Source organism: Tasmannia lanceolata, unplaced genomic scaffold (assembly GCF_043159265.1).
Source record: "Tasmannia lanceolata isolate RefF3 unplaced genomic scaffold, GAP_Taslan_0.1 ptg000005l, whole genome shotgun sequence".
NCBI classification, from domain to species: Eukaryota; Viridiplantae; Streptophyta; class Magnoliopsida; order Canellales; family Winteraceae; genus Tasmannia; species Tasmannia lanceolata.
Genome location: NW_027518682.1, coordinates 715,859 through 743,854, shown reverse-complemented (window position 1 = coordinate 743,854; position 27,996 = coordinate 715,859). Strand labels below are relative to the sequence as shown.

Genomic DNA, 27,996 nt, shown 5'->3' with positions numbered 1-27,996 from the left:
AAATATAGAGATAGAGAGTCAGGATTAGGCCATATGCAGATGATTTTCCAAGGCACGGCCTAACAAATGAACGGTTTAGATGGATGTAGGTGAGGAGAGAGGGAATTATTCATTTTCGTTTTTAATTTAATAGGGTCTCATCGGTCATTTGCCGCCACGTCGTCGTTCACTCGTGCAGGGCGTCGGGCTCGCCAATTCTAGAATCTAGCGACTACCGTCGGTGGCACGTGTGGAAGGTTTGCTCTCTCACGTGAGAAAAACCCTCATTCCTCTCATTGCTTGAAGTTCCTCGCCTTACTGCCAAATCATTACACTCTCTCTCAAGTCTCACAAATCTAGGGTTATTTGCATTTCCTGCAACGGGGTCTCATAGATCATATCAAGGTACGTGTTCTCCTCCACTGATGCAATTTCCCTCTTTTTATGTGATTTTTCGGCAGCTTCTCGGTGCAAATTCGTTCGAAATCATGAAATTATCGAAAATAACCCTCTTTTGGGCCTTCTGTCACTTTATTTTGATAATAGCTTTGATTTCGTCATTCATTGTTCTTCATCTCCTTGGATGTGTTCGTAATTCCGTCTTTTAATGCGTTAGAAGTGAGGATTCTGCGGTTTCTTTGAAGAATTTTATGGGAAATTTTGGTGACAGTTATAAAACGTTCTTCTTGCTGAATTATACAGCTTATAATTACTTGGGGATGTCATTAGGCTACAATTGTGTTTATTAAACTAATAATTGTGAGTGAATAAGCAGATAGAATCACTGAATTTTGAAATCTCGAGCAATGTGTATGCCATTTCTTTGAGGGAAACTTAGATGGGTCTCCCGCAGGGTTAATCAAATGGGACCGTGCTCAGGAAGCTAAATGCATCTAGACAGATCGTATGTAGAATTTAATCAATGTTTACTTTGAGGTCATGAGTTAGGTCAGCTCCCTCCAGAAAAAAATGCTAGTACAACATTGTAAAATTGAAAAAATAAATTATATATATTTAAGAGGAATGCTAGACTGACAGCCGCCCTCGTAGAAAACATGTAAAAGGGCGCCCTCATTGGTCAATACCCATTTGCAGTGGCACAGAAACTTACGATCATTACTTTCATAAATGGGTATTAACCAATGGGGGCGCCATTTTACCTGATTTTTGCAAGGCTGCCTGCCAGTCTAGCATTCCTCTATATTTAGTTATATTATAATGACTAAATAGAGATGCTAATACCCTTGCAAGGTACCTGTGCTCCGGCACTACATGTTTGATATGGATATTGAATTGAAACTCAGAAAATGCTAGAAGTAAGTTCATATTAAGAAGCTGTAATCATAGGACCTGAAAATTTCACCTTAGAAGAATTAATCCTGTAATGGAGAGGTTGTGCAGAAATAAGACCAGGAACGGAGCATGGGTTGGGGAAAGAAGATGGATACAACGAACAAATAATTTCGCCGAAATTGCACTACATACTAAAAAGTATTAAGGAAAATATGTATTAGGTCATAGGATGCGATATTGCGATGGGTAGGTGAAATAGGAATACTACATAAATATTGTACATTTAACACCGAAATTGCACTACATACTAAAAAGTATTAAGGAAAATATGTATTAGGTCATAGGATGCGATATTGCGATGGGTAGGTGAAATAGGAATACTACATAAATATTGTACATTTAACACCCCCCCTCCCAAAATAAAATAAAATAAAATAAAAATAAGTCAATAAATTTGAAGCCACATTAATTGTTAAGGCTCCATAAGTTTTGATCTAGCCTTAAAGTTTACTGAGAAATGATTTTTTTTACCTGCAGTGGAACTGTGGAATTATATATTTATGGTAGGTCGAATCTTTAGTCCATCATGTCCACTTAAAATGTTCTTGTAGAGACACTTTCATCTAATATTTCAATCCATAATTGCAGGATATTTTCGTCAATTTAGGTTTATAATCTGCATTCATCTGATAATTGTACTAAAGGTTTGAAAATATTCAGCTATACACATTCATATGCGTTATGATTGTCAAGGAACTGACCCCTTTCTTATTTTTTCCAGGAAGCTCAATTGCTTACTCACTTATGGTTTTGGTAGATGGCATCTCTCACCAGATAATGATATGTTTGAGCCAACATTTGTGAAGTTTGGCCCATCAGATGATTTTCAGTATCTTTATTATGCTTGAAAAGTGTCAGAATGGTTTTCCTTCATATGAAATTGCAAGGGCAATGCTTCTTTTCGTTCTGCTGGTTTATGTTCTGATAAATAAAAGCACTGCGATCAATCCTGATGGTACACAAACATAGTTATGGTATTTACAAAAAAGTTAACATGATCATTTTCTTGATTAATGGACATTCTGAATCTGAATTTCGTGGTTTCTAGGTGAGGCGCTTCTCAGTTTTAAGACGGCAATTGTTGGTTCAGATGGTGGTCTTCTTCAATGGAGACAAGAGGATCCTGACCCTTGTGGCTGGAAAGGAGTCACTTGTGACCCCCAAACCAAGAGAGTGATTTATTTGTGAGTCTTAAAATAACCTAAGGATTGACTTCACAGCTTTTTGGTCTTGGATTTAAGTTCACAAGAATATTTTACCTCACAGAGGTTTCCAACTGACATAAGTTGGATGTAATTTTAAATGATGCACTGAAAGGATTTCACGGATATAGCTGGTTTATATTGTATGAAGAGACCAATACTTCTGTGAACATCATGAATAAAAGCTTAGGAAAAAGGGGGAAGTAGCGTTTTGTTTTGATGATTTGCGAGGAAAACTGTAATATAGCTTGTTGAAAAGGGTATTGTGATGCATCTAAAGTATTAGTAACTGTCTGAAGTACATATTCTTGCTATCGATATTCTTTTGTTAAATAAGGATTGTCTGGATGGAAAATCAGAGGGAGTCAGTACAGTAAAATCTGGCACTGGTTTGACAATTTATGGCCATTCAAGTACCAAATTTACAAATGATTGCCAGTTATTCACTTGATTTTTTTTAATGATGCCCGTTATTCACTTGATAAAAGGCATTTCTTTTGCCATTTTTTTTTTGAATCGTAGCAAGATTATATTGAAAAACTAAGGGGGTCGACAGAGAATGTCAACCCCAAATATACAACGGAAACAAAAACAGGGAAAAAGAGAAGAAAAAAATACAAGAGGGCCACCAAGTCAAGGAGGCAGAAAAGAAAAAAACTCCATCAAAAGTCTATACTCTTCCCTAACTAACTGATCTCCCATGCTGTTAGCCAATCTTCTAACATGGTTAAAAGTTATCGATGACGCTTCAATTTTATCCAGCATCCCATCGAAGAACTGAGCGAACCCCCAAGCGGGAACCGAAGATCCCCTTAGCCAACGAATAGTATTAGGAGAATCTCCTTCCACTATTACTTTGTTTATAATCTCCTTATCTAGCTGCCGGATACCTTGGTGAACTGCTCTAACTTTGGCTTCACTATCATCCGCTACACCGATAGGCCCATTTCTTTTGCTTTGACACGATATGTCTTTACGATGGTGCATTTGAATTCTCTGGATTCCTTTCTTCTATTCTTGTTTCTTTTGTATTGGAATGAATATTTTTCATTTAATAGCTGTATGCTTAATTTGCATTTGATAACTTATATTTCAGGAGTCTTACTTATCACAAATTGAGTGGATCCATATCACCTGACATTGGGAAGCTAAATCACTTAAAGCTTCTGTATGTAATTCCTGAAGAGGATCCTTGAAATTTTGGGATCTCTAAATAATATTTTCATGATTGCTTATGTTATAAAATCTACGTCGGGTTATTCTTAATGCAATGCTTTTGTGCCGCAGAGCCCTTCATAATAACAACTTCTATGGGTCAATTCCTTTGGAGTTGGGCAACTGCACGGAGTTGCGAGCTTTGTAAGTTCCCAATACCAGCTTTCATATGAGAAATATGCTTTTGTAAATTTCTGAAAAATGTTAAATCTTAGTTTTCCTGTTAGTTTGGCTTTGAATTCAGGATCACAATTGCGGTAATATGGCTTCAAAGTTTTCAAATTAACTTGTGTTCAGGCCTACACGGGAATCTGATGCTTTCTTGGAATCTGATGCAACCATTGTTAATGAAAGATCGTTATAGGTCCCATAGGATATGATGGCTTCATAATCTATAACCATAATCTTTTTTTTTTGTTTGAATGGCAATCTATAACCGTAATCTTTATCTACATATTATTGTAATATGGAACTTTTTTGAAAATCCTTTTCAGTCTTTTCAGTTTGTTGATTCTTATAGTATTTATCAATTGAAGTTTTCTTGTTCTTGTCCGTGGTGATGTGAATATATGCTGTTGATTTTTGTAATGTCTTGCTTTGTGAAATAAATTATAGATTTAGTTTCTCGTTAAAAAAAGGTTATAGATGTGTCAGTATGCGTTGTGAAGGTAGTCCAAATTGTTGTAGGGAATGTCTTATTACATGGCTTCAAACAACATTCATTTGATTTTGCCCATTAATGTCATTGCTAGAGAATCATTCTAAATAGATGTGTATTAACATTGTAAAGGTCACTTGTAATTACCATTGTAACTAGGGGTAGACATGGTTCGGTTCCGTTCGGTTCTGGGTTTATGTATAATCGGTTCCTTGAAATTGGAACCAGAACCGAACCACATATCTGTGGAACCGAACCGAACAAGAACCATATATAATCGGTTCGGTTCTGGGTTTACCCAACCTTCACTAATGGCCCTGTTTATATATGAATTACAAGCACTAACAGTAACAGTAACAGGCACAAATTTGGGCAATGCAAAACTTATATGAAGTATGAAGAAGTACAAACAGGTGGGATAATCATGCACAAATTTTGGCAATGCATGAAGCCATGAACTACAAATTTGGGAAATAATCAGGCCCTAATATCCAAAGCAAACAGGCCCTCATTAAACCAATTCGGTTCTAAGTTCGGTTCTCGGTTCCGGGATCCCAAACCCAGAACCGAACCGAATTTTCACAGGTTCCCGGATTTTGGAACCGGAACCGAACCATATAGAAATGGAACCGAACCGAACCAAATGTGCCGGTTCGGTTCGGTTCTCGGTTCGAACCGGAACCATGTCCACCCCTAATTGTAACTGCAATGTGGTCTCTTAGTAGGACATTCTGTGGGCCATCAATCGTCACTAGCTAACAAAATGTCAACATGTTTTCATGGTGGAACCTTGATGTCTATGGAGTCTGCCGGTTATGACCATTATTGTTACTCCTACTGACCACTACACAAACTTTTGCCATTCAAACAACACTGGAGTGAGCAAAACCGGTGAATTGGGGACTGGCCACCCCATTAGGTCTGAAGATATTTATCATGAATTCGATCTAAATGACTGCACTGGGGTTTATTGATTCTTGTACGATTGTACCTAGACAGCTACTCAGATGTCAGAGTTTTCAGAAACTGTCCAGCAAAGCTCCCTTTTTATTTCTCAGCATGCACTGGAAAAGTGTCAAGATCCTCTATGCTCTTCAACTCTTCATGTAGTTTTTAACTTCAAAATAACTCATTCAGAAGCCATTTCAAAAAATAGCTCATTTAGAAGCTCTACAAGGTAGAAACTGGAACTACCGCTATAGTTATGTCTGGAGAAAATCCTAAAATCATATGTAAGACTATTTAAATCAAAGACTTAAAGCGCTGGGAGGTTTTACTCATGTTCTTGATGCAGATCTGTGTTCTCCATAATTGTTTCTCTTCTCAAATGCTGTCTCATTCATCTCACCTTCAATCAAAATACGGGGACATTGAAAACTCCCCTACAATAGGAGGGTGCTTATATCATGTAGCTGGATTAGCTGCCAAAGAATGGCGATGAGTTGCTAGCATAACTCATATGGATGTGTATGGTCTATCACGACGGACTTGCATTAAAGCCTAGGGAGCTGATTTGGCCTGTGCGTAATCCTTTCTTAGTAGTACATATTTATGGTGCCAAGATGTTACATCCGTCTTCTTATCTTGGATTTCAATTGGTTAGCCGCTAAGACTAGAATAAATTGAGTTGCTTCTCCTCTTTGTATTTCTGGTGGACCATCTCGGTTCCTTTTTCAATATATTGCCATTTCAAAATAAAATAAAATTGAGTTGCTTCTAAACCAAATGTAAGGAATTAGTGATGAATCTTGTGGACCCTGACTTTTCATGACGAACATGGCACCATTCCTCAATTATTGGATGTGCTTTGAGGATATTCTTTTGTGAACTACATGTTAGAAAAGGTTTTTAACATGTTGGATTGGAGAGGAACTTGCCCATCTTTGCAGTCCATCAACTAGACCTAGCAATTTTTACCTGTTTCTTTGCAGGGTTGTACATGGTTTGTTGAAATGTTCCATGGTTTCTCAGACAAGGCTGTACTGACATATGTCTGTGTCACAATGCAACGGATGCAAATATTTCAGCCTTTGAGACCAGCAATGGTCAAAGGAGTCCCCTGTAATGTCATAAAAATGTCCTTCCCATTGGATAAGGATATCCCACAGCTTTGTAACAAGCTTTTGATACTTCACTAGTGTGGTTTGATTGATTTAGGTGTTACTCGGGTATATAGGGAAGCAAGTCAGGTGTGAGTTAAACTTGCAAATTATGGTAAACCTTGTTTTAAGTAAGTGGTTAGAAATTGTATTCCAAGCATTCATCCTTTGTTGCTACTTAGATCATACCAGCACAATTGCACTAGATCCCATCAGAACTTCGAAATTAAGTGTATCTAAAAAAAGGCATTCAGCCTTTGTTGCTACTTAGACTGCTCTCTGCTCTCTGCTCTCTGCTCTCGTCTGCATCCTTTGTAAATTTTGCATTTCTGTTTGGTTTGTTTTTTCTTCTTCTGAAAAATTCATTTAAGTAAACAATACTAACCAGCAACACTTTTTAACGGATTTTCTGATGAGTTGGTTTGTTCTGTTCTTTGAATTCATAAAATGTTATTAAATATCTGTGCAATACTTGCAGAAATTCACTTAATTTCTAAATGTTTAGCATTTTTCATAGCTTGGTGTACATGTGTGTGTGCAAGCATGTGTTCTCACCATTTACCGGTAGTCTGCTCGTATCTAGAAGATCTGATTCTTTTATACTGCAGAAGAAACTTCATATCATATCCTGTTTTGCAGATATTTGCAGGCTAACTATTTAAGTGGATTAATTCCCTCGGAGTTCGGAAACCTTTCTGAGCTTAAGATCCTGTGAGTTATTCCTTTGAGCAATTCTTGGAGCATTATTTCTTCCAAAGTCTTATCCTTTGGGTGACATGCTGCTATATTGAAACTTAGTTGCTAGATACACCATTAACTCAATCTTCAGATTTCCAATCTAATATTACTTTTATCAAAGTATATAGATTTATTTTTCCATCCATTCTTTTGGCTATAGGTTTCCTTAAATTCATAAAATTTATCAGTTACAGAAGATCTATCCATTAGCTCAATGTATTAGTAAATTCTTAATTCTTTACTCAAATTCTTATTTAGTTACATTTGCACACAAATTTTCCATTTGTAATTTGTCACTGACAACGTCAGTTCTATTTCTTTCTATTTTGTTGGAGTTGTATTTCATATGCTTCTCCTAATACCACTTGATGTAGTCCATGTCATTTTAGTGACACTCTCTTTTTGTTATGGTAAACTTAATGGATTGAGTGCTATGTGTGAGCAACTTAGCAACTTTCATTTAATTTTATATCTCTGCTGCTCTGTCAGGGATATTTCCAGTAATTCTCTAAGTGGATCTATTCCTCAATCACTTGGAATGTTGACCAAACTTTCAACATTGTGAGTGGCCTAGTCTTGTTCAACACTTAACCATATCTCTCACATGAATAGTTACTTGGAATTTTCAGCTAAAAATTTTGACTTAGTTTTACATTGTGTTGAAGGAATGTGTCATACAATTTCCTGATCGGAAAGACACCAACTGAGGGTGTCCTCATCAAATTTACTGAAAATTCGTAAGTACTATTTCACTAAGTGCCTTTGTTTATACTTGATAGGGTTAGGTCTCTGAGACTTAGTTATGCTACTCTAAAATAAATACCACTTTCTGATATTGCTACATGTATATGCCACAATCAGATTATATCTCTAGTGGTGATAATTATAGTTGGCTTGCACTTGGTTCTTGAATAAAAATTACTGTGTCATCATCATGAGCTGCTACTTTGGCTATGAAACTGCTGCTTTCTGACTTCTTCGGGCTTGATATTTTGGTAATTTAGGAAAATCACTTTTATCCTTAGATTGCATGTTCAGAAGCTAAATGAACCTCAATAACGCTATTAAATTCGATAGGCAGTGCTACTACATACTCTATTATGTGTCTTTAAATAATTCTCTTCATCAATATGTTCTTACTTCTCGTATATGTTATAAATCTTATGTTAGCTTTCATTGAAAAAATTGTGGTTAACGTTTCCATAGACAACATCACATTTTATGTTGTCTCATTTGTATCAAGATATATATATATATATATATATATATATATATATATATATATTTTGAAATGGTAGAATGATTTCATTAGATAAGGGAGCGGGCCGAGGAGGACCACTCCCGAAAGTACAAGAGAAACAATAAAAATAAAGATACAAAAAAAAACTCTCAAGGAGGGAGGAAGTCAAACCACTCCAATGTCATACGACTAACCCCACCCCTAGCCAAAGAATCTGCCTCCCCATTGGCAGATCTCCGCACATGATTGAAAACAATAGCAGAGCCCGAGATTAGATCATCTATTTCATCAAAGATAGACGAAAATCTCCAAGGAGGCAACACCGCCCCCTTCAACCATCGAATTACATTGAGTGAATCACCCTCCACAATAATGTGATCCATGCTCTCTCTATCAAGTCTTTTAATACCATGATATACCGCCTTTACCTCGACCTCCGAGGCATCACATACCCCAAGAGGGCCAGAATAAACCCACACAACTTCGCTGCAATCATCTCGACATAACCCGCCTACCCCGGCTGGGCCCGGGTTCCCAAAACTCGACCCATCGAAGTTAATATTGAACATCCCAATAGGAGGAGCCACCCACTGCTGAGCAATCTGAGACCTAGCCTCCCTACTAAAGCAGACTTCTCTCCACCAGAGGGCAATAATTTTCATATATAGCCAGTACGGAGATTTAGCAACCCCCTCAAAAACTCTAGAATTTCTGTCTTTCCAAATCACCCACCATGTTGCAAGCAAACAAATTTTCCACAACAATTTTTTTCTTTCTCCACGGCACAAACTCCCAAATCCAGAATAGATAAAGATAAAACCAAGATATGCCAAGCCTCAGAAGTATATAGCTCCATATCTGAGGAGAAAATGAACAATGCATGAAGAGATGACCCACAAATTCACCATCATCCAAGCATAGGGGGCAATGGTCCACAAGCGACATACCTCGCTTCCTAAGGAAGTTAATCGTTTGAATCCGATTGCGACAAACCGCCCATCCGAAGATACAAACTCTAGATGGACAATGAAATTTCCATACCTTGGCTAAGATAGAGGATACATCGCAAGGCATCAAGAATAAATAAAAAGATTTGACAGTGAAGAAACCAGAAGATTCCGTAGTCCATACTCTTTTATCCAACCCATTCCTCTTAATATAGCACCCATCTAGAAGCTTAAGAAATTGGGATACCGACTCTAACTCCCTATCAAAGAAATTCCTCTTGAAGATCGGAGACCAAACCAAACTACCCCCATCGCGGACAAAACAATCACAAACAAAAGCCTCTTTATCGGAAGCTACACTATATAGATCCGGGAACACAACCAGAAGAAGATCATCCGCACACCACACATCACTCCAAAATTTAATCCTGTCCCCCGAATAAACTCTAAACCTAACACACTTGTTAAAAGCATGTGACATTTTCAAAATGTCACGCCACACGGTCAATCCTTTCTTCTTGAAGCGATTTTCAAGATTTTATACACTTGGAACTTCGATACCCAATCAGGTGAAAAATGATATTAGTGTGTAGGTAGGATAATAATATAAAGTGAGATTGATGAATGGAAAGTGGAAGATGGAAGAAGTGGATGAAGAGGGAGAAGAGTTGGGAGAAACATGGAAAAGAGTTATAGAGTTGTGGTCGTGGTGCAAACCGAGAGGGTTCGCGAAACACATGAGGATTTTAGGTGGTCATGGGAATCAAACTTCAGAATTCATATAATCATATCATGTTCCAGAAAGCAAATAAACAAACAGAAATGACTAATTTCAGCAAAGCAACCTATTTATGCTAGCCTTAAAGTTAGAACATCAATGAAAAGAGATTCTATAAAAAGCAGCCATTGCATATAATAGTCCCATTGCATTAAACATGACATTTAAAGGTCCAAATAAACTGAAACAAATCCTTGCGTGCTTTCTGTCCATAAAAATAAAAGATAGGGCTAGGGCCGAAACAAGCTTATTCTAAGTGAAATTGATAACCAAAACAATACTAATAGGGAGAGTTCGTTCCTACCATGAATTGGGGGGCTAAAAAGGTAAGGAAATAATGCCAAAAGGGTCTAGAAAGGGCTCGCCCGGAAAACACAGCAGCACCTTTACCCAAATATGCATGAAAAGAGATCAAGAGCATGGTGGAGAAGCCTGGCGACGTGATCCTCAAGCGGGGCAGCAGCAACCTCCAAGAAATGGTATGAAATAAGCAAGAAAATGGAAAGAAATGAGAGGGAGATCCAAGAAATAGAAGGAGAAAGATGGTGGAAGTAAACAAGAAGAAAAGGGAGACAAAAGGGTCGAAAATGATAAGAGAAGGGGGAGAAATACTAAGAGAATAAGAAGATAGAAAGAGAAGATAATCAAAGAGAAGAAGATTAGTGAAGAAGAAGCAAGGAGAGAGAGAAGAAAGGGAGGAGAACTCACTTTGGCCGTGAGTTGGAGGGGAAGAATTCACGCCCTAGGCATGGGGGAGGATAGGCGAGTGAGATAGAGGGAGAAAGAGACAAGGAGAGAGAGAGAGAGAGAGAGAGAGAGAGAGAGAGAGAGAGAGAGAGAGAGAGAGAGAGGAGAAGGATTCACGCCCTAGGTGTGGAGGAGGAGAGGCCGTCGGCTCCCTTGCTTTCATGATTTATGATTCTTAAAAAACTAGGGTTTTTTCTCCCACCATGCTCTATTATATCATATGTTATAAGGGTGGGCCCAATTTCCAACCATAGCATTCTTTTATAACTTAAGTGATTTAAGTTATAGCTAAAAGATTCTTCTACCCTTCCTAACAACACATGGGAAGATGGCCATAAGGGTAAAAGAGTCAACCTAAGGGAAATCTAATAAAATAAAGGGGAAAAGTGTATGCAAAGTGTGGACCCTATTTGATGTGGACATCTCCACATCTAGGTCTCAAATAGAAATAGAAAAATAGTCCATAAGCGTTAAAATAATAGCAAAACCTAAGAAGCACTGGTACTCTCCCGAGCCCCCTGCACCCGTGTCGGGTGCGTACCCGCTGTGTACCCTTTTTATTTTTTTCAAAAAAGAAGAAAGGTGGGTCGGGGTGGTTGTCGGGTGCACACTCGACACGTTTTAAACCATTTTTTAAGAAAGAAACCAAAACGGGGGGGAGGTGGCAGTTTAAAAGCAACTAAAAAAGACCATTAGGTCCCCCCCCCCCCAAAAAAAAATCTCCCTCCTCTCTCCCCAACCCATTTTCCAATTGTTTTTTTTTTAATTTTTATAAATATATAATAAAATATTAAAATATATTATATTCGGCGTACCCGCACCCGGTTTTTTTTGGAAAATCACGTACCCATGTACCTGTGTCGTGTCGTATCCGCATCCCGTGCCTGTACTCGTGCTTTTTAGAGCAAAACTAATGTGCTATGCAATAAAAGTGGCGATCCAACGCTGGTCAGATCACATCAGGTCGGCCATATATATTATAATGTATTTACAAATATGCCACTAAAATAAACCTAGTAATCCCTATATCTCAAAACTTTCCCTCAAGTGGCTGCAAAGATATCACTCATGCCCAACTTGTCAACTATATGAGACAATCGATTTGAAGCAATGCCTTACGTAAGGATTTTAGCAAATTGTGCTTGGTTAGGAATGTAAGGGGCACACATCAGTCGCTGCTTGAGCTTCTCTTGTATGAAGTTACGATCAACCACTATGTTTTGTTCGATTATGTTGAATGAGATTATGCGCAATACTAATGCAACCGTGTTATCATGGTACAAGTTCATAGGAGTGTATTTAGAAAATCCTAACTCAGATAACAGTCTCTAAAGCCACATTAGCTCACAGTCCATGATCCATAGATATTTGTATTTGACTTCTGCACTAGATTTGACAACTACTAGTTGTTTCTTACTGTGCCACCCCAGGTAATAAGGTTACTCCCGTCCACACCCACGGCAAATGAACAATAATATGATGTAGATCTCCTGTCTGTGACGGAACCAGCCCATTTGACATCTGTGTATGCCTCAACTTTCAGTTGTTTGAGATCTGAGTGCCACAAAAAGATTATTTTAATGGTAAATGTCACATGAGTTGTTTGAGATTTCCCAACGGCAGTTGTAGTTAGAGGCTTTAGCTACCATGTCAAATCAGTAATACTGAATCTGATTCCAAAATAGTCTTGTAATGGTTTTGGGTAAGAGTTTATCCTCTTGGTTGTTCATGTAATTGCTGTGTAAATTAAATTTCAAATTCATTACATTGCTCAATATCAATTTGATTGCACGGAGATGAGAGTGCAGAATTCCACATGTTAGTACTGAATGAATTGCTTGAAACACATCTAAAATATGTGGTGGGAGATTCATCCCATTAATATAATTGTATAAATGGCAGTGGCCCCTCCCTTACTTCTAAGACGAATGCTGAGAATCTGAGTCAGGTTGACACTTGTCACTCAACTAGACTACAATAAAATGTTCATTGTTTAGCCTTTGCCAGTTGCATCTGGACATGTTGTTAGACCAAGTGTTATTATACCTACGCAAACACACTTCTTCCTCATTTCTTGCTCCAATTTTTTTAGCAGTCAGTTAGAGCAGCTCAGGTTGTAAAAAGTTAAGAGTGCATTTATCGTTCTGCTAGAACTTAGAGGGGCATCATTTAAAATCTTATCCGTTCTTCAGTATAGCCACCATTCAGACAGACTTGTTTTTGGTTCATGTGCTCCTAATATGGTTCTTCCAACCATGCTGCATAGAAACGGAATTGTAGACATCTATGTTGATTCATTTATTTATTCGTTTTATGTTTAAATTTCGCATTCTGTAACTACGATGAGGATATCGAGTGTAATTAAGCCATGGTTGTTATGGGATATGTAACTTCCAGCTGTACCAGTGAATAATTAATATGAAATCATATTTAAATAAAAAGTATCGGATTACCTTGTTGAGCATAGATTCTTTAGGGATTTAAAAACCTAATTGATATTCATATATTCATTTGATGCACATGTCTGCAGCTTTCTCGGAAACAGTGGCTTGTGTGGGAAGCAAACGAGTATCACATGCAAAGATGAGTTTGAAGGACCTTCAAATTCTCCATCACCAGTTTCAGGTACTTTGGGTTTATGGAAAATAGACATGAGTGCTTATCTTTTACTTAATGTGGGGTCATGCTCTCCAATTTGGTTTCAATATGATTTCCCAGCAATCATTTAGAAACCGGACATTATAATGTTTATATGACCTTATCATCTTTAAATTCAAAAGAGGTTTTGGTGCACCTGTAATCCTTTTTCCGCCGGGTCATGGGAGAATTTGAATAATTATAAATATTGCAAATACAAATTAAGCCTGAAATTGTTCATAATATTCTCTAAAATCTCTCATCTCTCATCTCCTACTAAAGCTAGATCATTTTACTCAATCGATTGGTACCCCTTATCATTATTACTATCCCTGTCATCAATATCATCAGCATTGATGTCCTCTTCTCCCTTGCCTGCAATAACAACAGGTTGTTATTGCCGTGGCACGCACTTGTTTCCAACCTAAATCCTCTTTCTTGAAAACAATAGGCTCCTCTCTTACCCAGAATATCATAACATCAAGGTTGTCTAGGCCGATGGGGTATGTCTTGACACGCACGGGTGAACATCAATTAAAAGTACTATACTGCAAAAATATATCTTTCTGAAAACTTCAAGTTGTAGTAGACAAACACTATAAACATATTACTTTACTAGGATCTAGCTTCATTCGCTTACAAACTGTCGTAGCCATGTTGAAGTCACCCGAGTGAGAGTGATGCAGATTTTAGGCCAAATAAGTGGCATATTTGCTCATTAGGACTTTTAGGGATTTATTTCCGTATTATTTAGTTTCTAGGATTTTTATTTCCATGTTGTTAGTTTCTAGGATTTTATTTTTCATGTTATTTAGAATTAGGGAATTAATTTATTTTCCATGTATTTTTATTTCAATTGCCTATAAATAGGCCTCATGTATTAGGGATTTTTAAGTTTTTGGATGGTTGATTGATTGATTGAGATTTCTTCCCCCTAATTCTTCTCTTCTTCTCCTTCCAATTCTCATCTCCTTCTCTTCTTCCCATACTCCTCTTTTCTCCTCTTTCTTCTATTTCTCTTCCCAGTCCTACATCAAATTCGGTATCAGAGCGAAAGATCCAAGACGCTTCAGAGTCATAACATCAAAATTTTGCGGTGAAAATATTGAAGAGACGATCAAAGGAAAGGTCAGCCGCACCTTCTTCATTAAAAAAAAAATCAGTCCCCAACCTATCCATTTCTTGGCCCAATTTACCATAAAAAAAAACAGCCCATCAGTCCTATATCCATCTCTTGATCCACCATCTTCACCCTTGCCTCTCACCATCACCACTAACCCACTTTTCTTGTTGTTGCATCACAGCCTTTGCTGCCTTTCGCCACCTAACTTGAGAATCAGGATTTAAGCCACCCTTATTTCTTTCTTTCTCAATTGTAAATCACTTGCCAAGAAACCCTCAAACTGATTAACCACCTCCTAGCATTCACATCCCATCCCAAACATAACCCAATCCCTTAACCGAGAGCCATCATCATCTTTTCGGGTGTGTTTCCCGGACGCATCTTCTTCCTCACAGCAGCCCCGCCAAGTTTCCACAAAGCTTCTATTTCCCCTTACCTTTTGTCGCCATGGAAAATAAATTAATTCCCTAATTCTAAATAACATGGAAAATAAAATCCTAAAAACTAATAACATGGAAATAAAAATCCTAGAAACTAAATAATATGGAAATAAATCCCTAAAAGTCCTAATGGGCAAACATGCCACTTATTTGGCCTAAAATTTGCATCCCTGAGGCTTTGCGATACTTCTCAACCGAGTAGCAATGACAAGTTGCATACCTTCGTCTAGTACCAATGTATTAATGCAATCCACTAAGCCTTTGTTGATCTCTCTATGCTTGGTGATTGGACTGAAAAATAAAGCCAGAATAAAGAAATAACCCAAGGTTGCCAGATCGGGAATCGAAAGCGGGAATCGATAGCTCCCAGGGAAGAATCCTGCTCAAGGTTGCCGGAGCGGGAATCGAAACGGGAATCGAAGGCTCCCAGGGAAGAATCCTGCTTCCTTGAAATAACCTGCTACATGAAGGGATTATAAAGTTGTCGATCCCATCTTCTCTCAATAACTCTCTAGATGAGCATGTACTCTGACTTCTTATTCTTCAACCCCTCGTGGCTTCTTTGGCCTTATTGACAGCCTCATGCAAATACCCCATGTTAGGTCTATCTTGGCGGTATATCAAGCAAATCACTCTCACCAAAGGATCCCCCAATACTCAAAATGAATCTACTCTTTGAGCAGAAAAAAATATTCAAGACTATTGCAATAACTTGAAATTCAAATGAAATTCCAATGTATTTAACAGACACTAAAGCATTCCCAGCTGCATCATCAGAATAGAGGTCTGCTTTCTCGGGAAATGCAGATAGGAAATAATCGGAAAGAGAGACCGAAGAAAAGGAATTCATTTTATTCCAGGTTGATGGGTCAGGGAGAAGAAAAGAACAGCATAAGGATTTGATTACAGTGTTCACTCTGGAAGAGCCCTTGGTCTTAACAAGAAGGAAGCAGGCAGTAGCATGATAGCAAACAGCAAAGAAAGCTAAGTGCGCAGAGAGAGCAGCATATAGCGCTGGCTAAGCTCATGTATGACATACCTACTAGAAACATAGTCGTCGGATGTAGGCAATTATTGCTGAGCTTTCTTATGAAGCATAGGATTCTTTATGATCAAGAAGTTAATTGCAAACGTCCAAGCAGGACGACACAATTCTTTTCCTTTACTTCCTCAACAACCCTCCAGGGTTATGGATAAACCTTGTTATCCTGCAAGCTCAGTCTTTGGTGTTAGCAATAATTAGAAACTCATCCGGCTTAGCTGAGTTTTATAGCATGAGATCTATGCAATGAGCTGCACACAGGATCCAGTTGAAAGTACCATATTCCACCTCCAACTTTTTGCTTGCAGCTTTGCTTTCTGTAAAAATGGTATTGGAAAGTTCAAATAAAGCATTGGCATTCTTCACTGCGCATGATTCATCCGCATATATAATAAAAATAACACCTTTGGGGCAATAAACCAAGAAGTTAATAAACTGACATTGCTTTGTGCATCTCCAATCATCGGCTATGAACATACAACCACCGTATTTCCGTGAGTATTTGATATTAACCAAATATTGTTGTATCTCATGCACTGTTGTTTTTTCAATATTGCACCCCTCAAGTCATGGAAAGATGGTGCTCTATACGCCTGCTTAACGACATTTACCACATCATACATTGGCTGCCAATAGGGAGACTTGTTGGCAATGAAAGAAATTGACTTCATAGCAAAATATGCCAACTACTATGTCAACCCAACCAACCATTTCCTCCGCACCCAAAGCACTTTTTATGCATGGTTGAGCTACAAGAGTTGTTCGGAGGAGGGTAAAAAATGATCTCAACCCCTATCTCCTTTCTTTCTTTCTACTCACTCCTTTGGGGAATTTTTTCTTTGCCCTTACTACATCGCGATCTAGATACTAAGGGGGCTAGCAATAGTAACATCTTATCATCTACCCACCCCACCAAGCATACCATATGAAATTCTCTCTAGAATGTTTTTTCATTCTCTTCTAAAATCTTCCCCATTTTCCATTTGATAATTGCATCAACCTTCTTACAAGTTGTTAAATCACCCAAAAACCCGCTAGATGTTCTTTCAGTCAGATGATACCTCCACCTAAAATAACCTTTTGCCAAAAAATGAAAATGGTTTTATTTCATTGACCTGACACTGACATAGCAAATGCCCATGGCGGGGTCATCTGATATAATGAGAGCAGAACTGATGAAGGTGCTCCTCCAGAAAGTTTTGAGCTCATTTTCGGCAATATTTAAGGAAAGTGGAAGGTAACTCTTAAATAATGGAAACAATCCTAAAATATTGTACGTCTTTTCGATCACTGCTTCGATGGAGGGCAAATAGATTACCCTGTTTGTGCAGAATGCAATAGAAGAAGAGGTAGAATGAGAAAATTGCGAGAAATCCTCGTCGTCAAGCTCTATGTAGGCCTTTAGGAAAGAAATGAAGTAATGAGGGAGTTTGATGTGTTATAACTCTCCCATATGTTTGGTAATTGTCAAAGACATCAATGCTTCTCAAACAGGTAGAGAACAGCCGCTACGAGTAAACAAATTGGAAAAAGAAAAAGAATCACTGCAAAAACGAACTTTCTTGAAAAAACATGAATTTTGGTGCTATTCTTGGTGGAATGGCTTGATCCAGCCAGAATGACCCGAACCGACCAGAAGGTTGGAATTCCTGGAATTAGTCATGGAATCTTTCGTTTGAGTTTTTGTTCCGTTTTCCATTCCAAAGCATAACATTTCGAGAATTTCGTCTAGAACAGAATTAATAACTAAGGTCCTATGGGAATCTTTTTGTTGAAAACTATTTTGTTGCAAATGAAGTAAAGGGTTTGCACCTTGCAAGAAACACTATTTTGTTTGAGTGCTACAGATAGTCTGATTAGAGGAAAGGTCCTATTTATTTACATGGTCTAAAAATATAGGTACGGTTTAATCATGATATTTCTTGTATTTGTCCAGAACCAATTTTTTTTCTAATTTTGCCTGAACGCTTTATTAGATTTGCCAAAGTCAACTTGGTTCTGGCCCCACTGACTTACCTGAATCAATTAAATGCTTCTGATTCAATAATTGGAACAGTTGACTCAACTTTACCATGGGCAAGTTCTTGTCTGAGTACGAGTTTTGAAACAGATTTGAGCATAACCTTCTAAAAATCTCTGAGGGTTTTGTATTGGAATTGAACATTCCTAGAAGATGGAAGAGGAGTAACAAAACTTGTCTAGCATGATTTAGTGTTACCTATTTATGTTTCTAACTTTCTGAATTTTTCCAAGAATTTATTTTGTTGACAGTTAGATAATGCAGGAAGTAAGCTTACTGCAGTATGCTTCCTATTTTTTCTTAGTACTCCATTTTGTTACGATATTCTATATTGCTTTGTTATATCGTAGATGAGAAAAGTTAAAAAAATGACATTCACACTCTTGGTTGTATGAACCCGAGATGCTATTCTGGATTTTTATTCATTTCATCTTCCATTCTTTGGCTGAAATAAACTTGGAAGCACGAACGATGGCAGTGCTTCTATGGTGGATCAATCTTTATTCAGAACTATCCAGTAACCTTTAGCTTTTCAGTAGGAGTTATGTACTCAGAACCTTTATGGTCAGCATCTTAAATATTACTTGGAATTCTAACACTTTTCTTGTCAAATGAAAAATTCCTTATCCGACTGAAATATATTGGCTCCAAGAAACTCCATTATCATGACTAACCTGATGAGAATCTATGATCAGTAATATCTATTTTATGATACTTCTTCTATTTCACTTACCTTCTAAATATTTTGCATCAGAAAATGAAGGTGCTAAGAGAAAGTCCGGAAGGTATTCAACGAGGCTCCTTATAAGTGCTGTGGCAACAGTTGGGGCTTTACTTCTGGTGGCACTGATGTGCTTCTGGGGTTGTTTTCTGTATAAAAAGCTAGGAAAGAGTGATAGCAGGGGTCTCCAAGTGGATGTTAGTGGAGGTACGGGTCACATTAGATATTGTAAAAACTCTAGTTGGAAGGGCTTGTTTGGACAGATTGGTTATCCATCGCACGTGCGCGCGCGCACGCCCACACACACACACACTATATATATATATATATATATATATATATATATATATATATATATATATATATATATATATATAGAGAGAGAGAGAGAGAGAGAGAGAGAGAGGTGTATCTACTCGATCGAGTATATAACTTATCTACTTCGTCGGACAGAAACATAGTGGGCCCACATTGTTTGGGTGATCCAAAGCATTCATTTGATAGGCCCTCACATAGATAGGGTGTGCCCAAAAAATCAGCTCCAGAGGATCATCCTAACCCTTCAAACTATGGAGGTAAAAAATTGACAGATTTGTGAAGGCTTATACGCGTCCATTTTAACCTCCACAAATCAAAGGGTTGGGATGATCCTATGGAGCTGATTTTTTGGGCACACCCTATCTATATCAGGGCGTATCAAATGAATGCTTTGGATCACCCAAATAATGTGGGCCCCACTGTATTTTAAGCCGACGGAGTAGATAAGTAATCTACTCGATCGAATAGATACACCTCTCTCTCTCTCTCTCTCACACACACACACACACACATATGGCTTAGTGTTCCTGCTTGGTTGAGCAGATAACGTTATATGCTCAGTCAGCCAGAAACATAGTGGGCCCACATTGTTCCAGTGATCCAAAGCATTCATTTGATGGGCCCTCACATAGATAAGGTGTGCCCCAAAAATTAGCTCCTTAGGATCATCCTAATCCGTCGAATTGTGGAGGTAAAGAATGGACAGATTTGTGAAGGTTTATACCCGTCCATTCTAACCTCCACAAATCGAAGGGCCTGTCCATTTTAACCTCCACAAATCGAAGGGTTGGAATGATCCCGTAGAGCTTATTTTTTGGGCACACCCTATCTATGTGAGGGCCCACCATCAAATGAATGGCTTGCATCACCCAAACAATGTGGGCCCCCACTTTTTTTTGGCCTATATATATATATATAGAGAGAGAGAGAGAAGAGTTTCTACACACTAGTGTAGATAAGTCATCTACACACTAGCTTAAAATACAACGGGGGCCACATTGTTTGGATGATCCAAAGCATTAATTTGACGGGCCCTCACTTAGATAGGGTGTGCCCAAAAAATCAGCTCTATAGGATCATCTTAGGGTGTCCATTTGTGGGTGAGAAAATGGACAAATACTATTTGTCCACAAATCTGCCCATTTTTTCACCCCACAAATGGAAGAGTTAGGTTGATCCAATGGAGCTGAATTTTTATACACACCCCATACATGATGGGGCCTTTCGAATAAATGCTTAGGATCACCCAAAAAATGTGGGCCCACCATGTTTACTTCACTCGAGCGCAGGAACTGTTTCCAAAAGTGGAGGGCATAAATGGGCAGATTTGTCGATAAACAGTGTCTGTCCATTTTTCCCTCCACTTTTGGATGGGTTAGGATGATCGTATGGACCTAATTTTTGGCACACACCCTATCTATATAAAGGCCTTCCAAGTGAATGATTTGGATCACCCCAAAAAATGTGGGACCCATGTGTTTGTGGCACTCTAGCTCATACTATATGAGCTCAAGCTCACGAACAGTTTTCCCATATTGTTCAGATCACCCAAACATTGTGGGCCCCCACTGTTTTTTTGGCCGACGGACTAGATAACTTTTCTAGTCGGCCGACTAGAAACACTTTCCTCTCTTTCTCTCTCTCTCTCTCTCTCTCTATATATATATATATATATATATATATATATATATATATATATGAGAAAAGTGTAGCTACACATACGTGTAGCTAACTTAGCTACACCAACGGCTTAAAATACAGTGGGCCCCACATTGTTTGGGTGATGCAAACCATTCATTTGATGGGCCCTCATATAGATAGGGTGTGCCCAAAAAATCAGCTCTATAGGATCATCCCAACCCTACGATTTGTGGAGGCAAAAATGGACGCGTAAAAACCTTCACAAATCTGTCCATTTTTGCCTCCACAGTTTGAAGGGTGGGGATGATCCTATGGAGCTGATTTTTTGGGCACACCCTATCAATGTGAGGGTCTATCAAATGAATGGTTTGGATCACCCAAACAATGTGGGCCCACTGTATTTTAAGCCGTTGGTGTAGCTAAGTTAGCTACACGTATGTGTAGCTTCACTTAACTCTATATATATATATATGAGGAAACTGTTGGTGAGCTAGCTTGCCCAATCACATGGGGGCCCACTTTGTTAGGATGATCCAAAGCATTCATTTGCAAGGCCTTATCATAGATAGGGGGTGTACCAAAAATCAGCTCCATAGGATCATCCTAGCCCCTCCATTTGTGGAGGACAAAAATGAGGCAGATTTGTGTCTGTCCATTTTTGTCCTCCACAAATGGAGGGGTTAGGATGATCCTATGGAGCTGATTTTTGGTACACCCCCCATCTATGTAAGGGACTTTCAAATGAATGCTTTGGATCATCCTAACAAAGTGGGCCCCCATGTGATTGGGCAAGCTAGCTCACGCTCACCAACAGTTTCCTCTCTCTCTCTCTCTCTCTCTCTCTCTCTCTCTCTCTCTCTCTATATATATATATATATATATATATATATATATATATTCACCCCCCTTTTAACGTGATTTGACGTTAAAGTTACCCACTGTTCACGTTATAAGGGGGGTGAATGCATACTGCAGTGGGTGAAAATATCATCACCCTATATATATAGCACGTGTCAGTCTCCTCAGATTAGTCATTAGGATGTACCCTTACGTGGTATTATTGTTTCAGGTGCATCCATTGTAATGTTTCATGGGGACTTGCCCTACTCCTCAAAAGATGTCATTAAGAAACTAGAGATGTTGAATGATGAGCATATTATCGGTTCTGGGGGCTTTGGAACAGTGTACAGGCTTGCAATGGATGATGGGAATGTCTTTGCGTTGAAAAGGATTACAAAGACAAATGAAGGGTTAGATCGCTTTTTCGAAAGGGAGCTGGAAATTCTTGGGAGCATAAAACATAGATATCTAGTGAATTTACGTGGATATTGCAATTCGCCTTCTTCAAAATTGTTAATCTATGATTTCCTACCTGGTGGAAGCCTGGATGAGGCATTGCATGGTTAGTCTTATTTCTCTTTTTAGTAGAATCTATTTCTTTTCAGGGATCTACTTTCTTTCTTACGTCTTTGCATCATATTGGTCCTAATTTGGGCCTTCATAGTTATATAGAGGGCAAGGGTTTTAAGTAATATTTGAAGGGCTTCTATGCATTATATTGGTCCTAATTTGGGCCTTCATAATTAGATAGAGGTGCGAATTACATGCTAAACACCTATACAAAAACATATTAGCTTTAAAATGTTACTGTGACATGTCATACACATAACTGACCGATATTGATGCAGCATTCAGAGAAAAAATTGAATTACCATTTTATTTTGCTTTTTCAGTGTTGTGTGTGTGTGTGTGTGATGGATGGCATTGAGATTCAAAGCATCAATCAGAAGACTGTACAGTTAGATAAGATGAATGACATGGACATTAACTATATTTATACTGAAGTGTATTCATTTATTCATTTCTCATTTCCAAGGCTTCTCTAAATTTCATACATTAAAATGTTTAACAACGCCATCTGAACGGTGGGCAGACTTCACTGTTTTGTATTGTGAGTTTTCCCTGTACTCTGTGGTTGACTTCTACAAACTCATCGTTTGCTTTGAATTTTCCATAAAGAGAGTAGTAACTTTGATAAAACAGTCAAGCTGCTCAATAACTTCACCATATTGTTTGAAATTCATCTTATGCTTTGAATTTTATATAAAGAGAGTGATAATCTTGAAAAGCAGTCATGCTGCTCAATAACTTCATCATTTTTATTTATTTTTGCCTTGGAAAATTGTGCACCTTACAAAGCAGTCGTCCATTAGAGTTGTCCAGCAAGGAAATGCCGATGCATACTAAATTGGCACAATGATTTATGGATTCTTCTAAACAGCCATTTTAGCACTGTAAATATTTAACTTCACCTAATTACGTAAAATGCTAATAGGGGCAATAATTAATGATGGACCCCATCCTTCAAATGTGGATAAACATAAAGGCAAGTAACATAATTTAATCAAAACATAAATATAAACCACCCGAACTAACTCAACTCTTAACAACATTTCTATAACAATTTAGATTTTTCATTATATACACATTATAAACCAGCTATCACACAAAAAAGTGCCAAATATTTTAATTGAAAAAAAATAAATGGGAAATTTATGAGTCCTTTCTTTTGGTGTTATGTCTAACACTCTTAACCCATTTTGTATTTTGACACTTGTACCCCGTGAATGTGCAACGTCACTTGGGATGGTCATGCAGTAATGGTAAGTTCCTTTTCTTTTCTTTTGTATGAGCACAAATTTTTAAATTTTTGCTTACTTTTGAATTCCATAAACGCAAGATAAACAGTGGAATTCTCGTGATGGCTGCTGGTGTGCTGACGATATCCGAGCACCTAATGAAAGATGATGAGAGTTGATCGACTCCCGCAATGTCCAGTATTAATGTATTTCATCTTTTTCCTGCTGCCAGCGCCCAGTCAGGCTACGGCTGAGTCATCCCGTGACTGATGTACTGATAGATTTGCATCCGTTGAGGAAAATGAGACGTGCATGATATGGAAATTGGATGTCACTATTGTTTAGTATTTTTGGAATATGCATTGCAGAATCTTGCTAGTTTTACTACTCTTAGTAACTATGTAAATAAGTAAATAACCAAAAGTTTTGCATTGAACAGAAAGATCTGAACAACTGGACTGGGATTCCCGTTTAAAAATCATTATGGGAGCTGCGAAAGGACTGGCTTACTTACACCATGATTGTTCTCCTCGAATCATACATCGTGACATAAAGTCAAGCAACATATTGCTTGACGGAAATTTGGAGGCCCGTGTATCTGATTTTGGACTTGCCAAACTGTTGGAGGATGATGAATCTCATATCACGACCATCGTTGCTGGAACATTTGGTTATCTGGCACCAGGTATGCTATGTAAAACTCAGCATTTACCCAGATTTTCCTACATAAAATTTGCAAGCGAGTCTCTTGTGCAAGTCAAGTTCCCAGAATTTAGACTGCCACTCTTTTTCCAAGACCTAGAAATTTGTATTGTTCTCCTTAATCCTTGATTTGTTTACATATGCTGTTGAAGTTCTTTAATTTATTGGTTTTCATTTTTCTTGCTTATTTTCTTTCAGTTTTTTTCTCTGTTGCTTACATTTAATTAGTTTTCTTTTGAAACTTTCTCAGCCTCTTCCTGTCATTTTGTAACACAAAGCCATACGTCCTTTTGCACACACCTAACTGTTAAAAATAGCACACGGTTTGAGTATGGTGCCTACATAGGTATGTTATGGTGTATCACTTAACTAATGGTGGCCCTATAATCAGTGTAACTTGTGCCATTATATGATCTAGTGATTATGGTTGTAACTCATTATGAAATATAGTATACAAATGCCCACGAATTGCTCAGGGTTCTCTCCCCTCCCCTTCTCTTCATCTTTCACCCTTTTTTTCTTCACATTAGATTATGATCACTTTTAATGTTATCGTAGCTAACGTTATCAAAGATTCAAGAGGAGATCTTATATTCTTCCAAGGAGGTCCATATCAATTTTTGAAATCGTAAGGGCCTTTTGCGACCAAATCTGAGACCTTACTCTCATAGTCTATTCTCTTTTCTCTTCTTTAGGCACTCCCGCTATTACTCGAAGTTTGAAGCATGCATGATTCATTGAATATGCATATTTTCTCATAAGATTTATTAGATTTGGTGGTTATGTATGCATGTTTCTGATTTTTCCTATTGTCTAAAAATTTTTCTTTTCTTTTCTTTTTTAATTGTATGCTTGGTTTATTAGTCTTTCTTCTTTCTCATTTATTTTCTTTGTGCTTCATGTTTATTTTGCAGTTTCATTCGATGTATGTTCATTTTTAACTCTCGTTGAGCTTGATGTACAACATCTAAAAGTGTGTTCCATGTATCTAGTGGTCTATGTGCCCATTTTTTGTTACTTTTTTTACTTACCCTTTTTTTTTGGCAATTTTCATGGCTATTTCATTTTTTTGCATATATATATATATATATATAGAGAGAGAGAGAGAGAGAGAGAGGTGTTGGTGCGCTACGCACCATTTTTTTGGTGCGCTTAAGTGGTTATAACGCCTCCCATTGGTTCGCTTAAGCGAGACCCAAACATTTAAACGAATGGGAGGCGTTATAACCACTTAAGCGCACCAACACTTTTCTCATATATATATATGAGAAAAGTGTAGTTACACATACGTGTAGTTAACTTAGCTATACCGACGCCTTAAAATACAGTGGGCCCCACATTGTTTTGGTGATGCAAACCATTCATTTGATGGGCCCTCACATAGATAGGGTGTGCCCAAAAAATCAGCTCCATAGGATCATCCCAACCCTACGATTTGTGGAGGCAAAAATGGACGTGTAAAAACCTTCACAAATCTGTCCATTTTTGCCTCCACAGCTTGAAGGGTTGGGATCATCCAATGGAGCTGATTTTTTGGGCACACCCTATCTATGTGAGGGACTATCAAATGAATGGTTTGGATCACCCAAACAATGTGGGCCCACTGTATATATATATATATATATATATATATATATATATATATATATATATATATATATGAGAATAGAGTTCCTAAGGTGTCACCTCATATAGCTTATATGAGGTGGCGCTTAAAAATATAAGGGGCCCACTTTGTTTGGATGATCCAAAGCATTCATTTGATAGGCCCTCACATAGATAGGGTGTGCCCAAAAAATCAACTTCATAGGATCATCCTAACCCTTCCATTTGTGGAGGTTGAAATGGAAGGGTTAGGATGATCCTATGAAGTTGTGTGCGCGAGCTTTATTTATTTGATATTTGATAGTCTTTGACCTAGACATAGGTATATCCTTGTGCTTGTGTACTTTTTACCTTTATATCTTCTGTCTGTTTTTTTTTTGTCCTTATTTCTGTTCTTTTATTTTCCTGCATTTGTTATTTTCTCAATAACAAATATATTTGATGTTGATTGCTTGATTTTCTATTTTTTCTTAGTTTTTGCTATTGTCATACCTTTTAAACTTTCTTTTTCTGTGCTATACTGGTCCAATGTATTACTCATCATTAGTGCCTTATTATTTTGCTATTTGAAATTTGGAATATGATTCCTCAATTCCTCTAATACTACTATACCTTAGTCTATACATGTGCCTAACCCCATCTTACCAATCAAAAAAAAAAATAGTCTATACATACAGACTACAGTGTACTACCACTTTATACTATGACATTGTTGTACTTTTGTGAAGTCTACCTACTACAATCATAGTTCTGTTAGTGTTTATGGACTAAAATTGTTCATTTCTTCAGTTGTTCAATTGCTTCTACACCCCTAGTTCAAGCAGAGTAATTAAAAGCTTGATGGACTAGCAAATAAGGATGTTTTGATAGGCTCATGAGCATATTAGAAACATTATAAATCACACCATAGTTATCGTAACATAGAGATTTGTTAAACAAACTGTGAAAAATCATTAAAAATAGAAAGTAATTTTGAATTGCAAGATGTTTGGGAAATTTTTTAGTCTCTCCCCAAAATCGGGTGGGGATACCGTATGTCATAATAAAAAAGTTTGGGAAACACTTTCATTAAACATAAGCTCTGATATACCTAGATAATTTTGTTTCAGGATCCAATAAAAAATAATAATTGTGTTTCAGGACTCATTTCTATGTCATATCCCAGCATAAACTGTTTTAAATTGCAATATGTTTGTTTGATATCTGTCAAAAGAATATCTCTTATGCTTAGTGTTCTATGTGGATCATCATATATGCAGAATACATGCAAAGTGGAAGAGCAACAGAAAAGACCGATGTGTATAGTTTTGGAGTCCTGGTGCTTGAAGTATTGAGTAGAAAGCGTCCCACCGATTCATCATTCATTGAAAAGGGACTTAATATTGTTGGCTGGGTATGTCTCCTTAACTATTCAGACTGTTGTCTCTAGTTATATAATCTCGTACATCTCTTTGTATTTTTTCTTTATGTGGTGGTCTATAACGAGACTTGATGGTGTCTAGCACGGTGGAATAATGATGAACCAAGAAAAATCATTATCTCTATGAAGAGAATCGGATGAGTCAACTTCTGCCTTCTTTCGCAACTTATTTTATGTGTTCATGTGTCCATCTGTTTCCTTGCAGTTGAACTTCTTGGTTATAGAGAACAGACAAAGGGAAATAATTGACCCACACTGCGAGGGAGTGCAAATACCAAGCCTGGACGGATTGCTTTCGGTCGCCATTCAGTGTGTATCATCCAGCCCTGAGGATCGACCCACGATGCACAGGGTGGTGCAAGTACTTGAATCCGAGGTTATGACTCCCTGCCCAAGTGATTTCTATGATTCAAACTCGGATTAAACAGAAGAAAATTTTCAGTGCGCAATGTTCCCTTTAACTGCTGGTGGTCATGATGAGAATGGAGAAAATGGTGCATGCTGCAAGAGGCTCAAACTTTGCACTGCATTTTTCTTCTTTCATTCTTTCATTCTTTTTGCAGATTCTGATATCGAAATGCCCACTTTTGTTGTCCTCATTTATCTCTAAATTAATCCAACATTGCTCATCAATAGAGGGAGATAGAGGATGTAAAAAATGTGAGAGCTCTGCTTATCGTATCCTTCTTCACACGTGTTTCATCTGTGCATGTGAACAGTTGCTTCCTCACT

General features: G+C 37.8%; 1 protein-coding gene across 3 annotated transcripts; it reads left to right on the top strand.

Moving 5' to 3' along the window:
- LOC143876988 (LRR receptor-like serine/threonine-protein kinase FEI 1) lies at positions 1-27,907 on the top strand. 3 transcript variants are annotated; one of them, XM_077378682.1, is made up of 15 exons: positions 3-384; positions 755-883; positions 2,054-2,287; positions 2,381-2,516; positions 3,631-3,702; positions 3,822-3,893; positions 7,146-7,217; positions 7,734-7,805; positions 7,910-7,981; positions 13,487-13,581; positions 18,973-19,146; positions 21,968-22,300; positions 23,977-24,222; positions 27,104-27,237; positions 27,470-27,907. In XM_077378682.1, exons 3-15 carry the CDS (start codon positions 2,152-2,154, stop codon positions 27,686-27,688), a joined length of 1,833 nt encoding a protein of 610 aa, XP_077234797.1. In that variant the 5' UTR covers positions 3-384; positions 755-883; positions 2,054-2,151; the 3' UTR covers positions 27,689-27,907. The 3 variants fall into 3 exon arrangements, with proteins under 3 accessions (XP_077234798.1, XP_077234797.1, XP_077234796.1); XM_077378681.1 differs by lacking the exon at positions 755-883; XM_077378683.1 differs by lacking the exons at positions 755-883; positions 3,631-3,702 and having other exon boundaries at positions 1-384.
- Positions 27,908-27,996: the final 89 nt, after the last annotated feature.

Excerpts from the sequence above, each read along its gene's own strand:
- LOC143876988 (XM_077378681.1), top strand. The coding sequence starts at position 2,152 with ATGATTTTCAGTATCTTTATTATGCTTGAAAAGTGTCAGAATGGTTTT. Across the intron at positions 7,218-7,733 it reads CTTTCTGAGCTTAAGATCCT|GGATATTTCCAGTAATTCTC; the intron begins GTGAGTTATTCC and ends CTGCTCTGTCAG. Across the intron at positions 13,582-18,972 it reads TTCTCCATCACCAGTTTCAG|AAAATGAAGGTGCTAAGAGA; the intron begins GTACTTTGGGTT and ends ATTTTGCATCAG.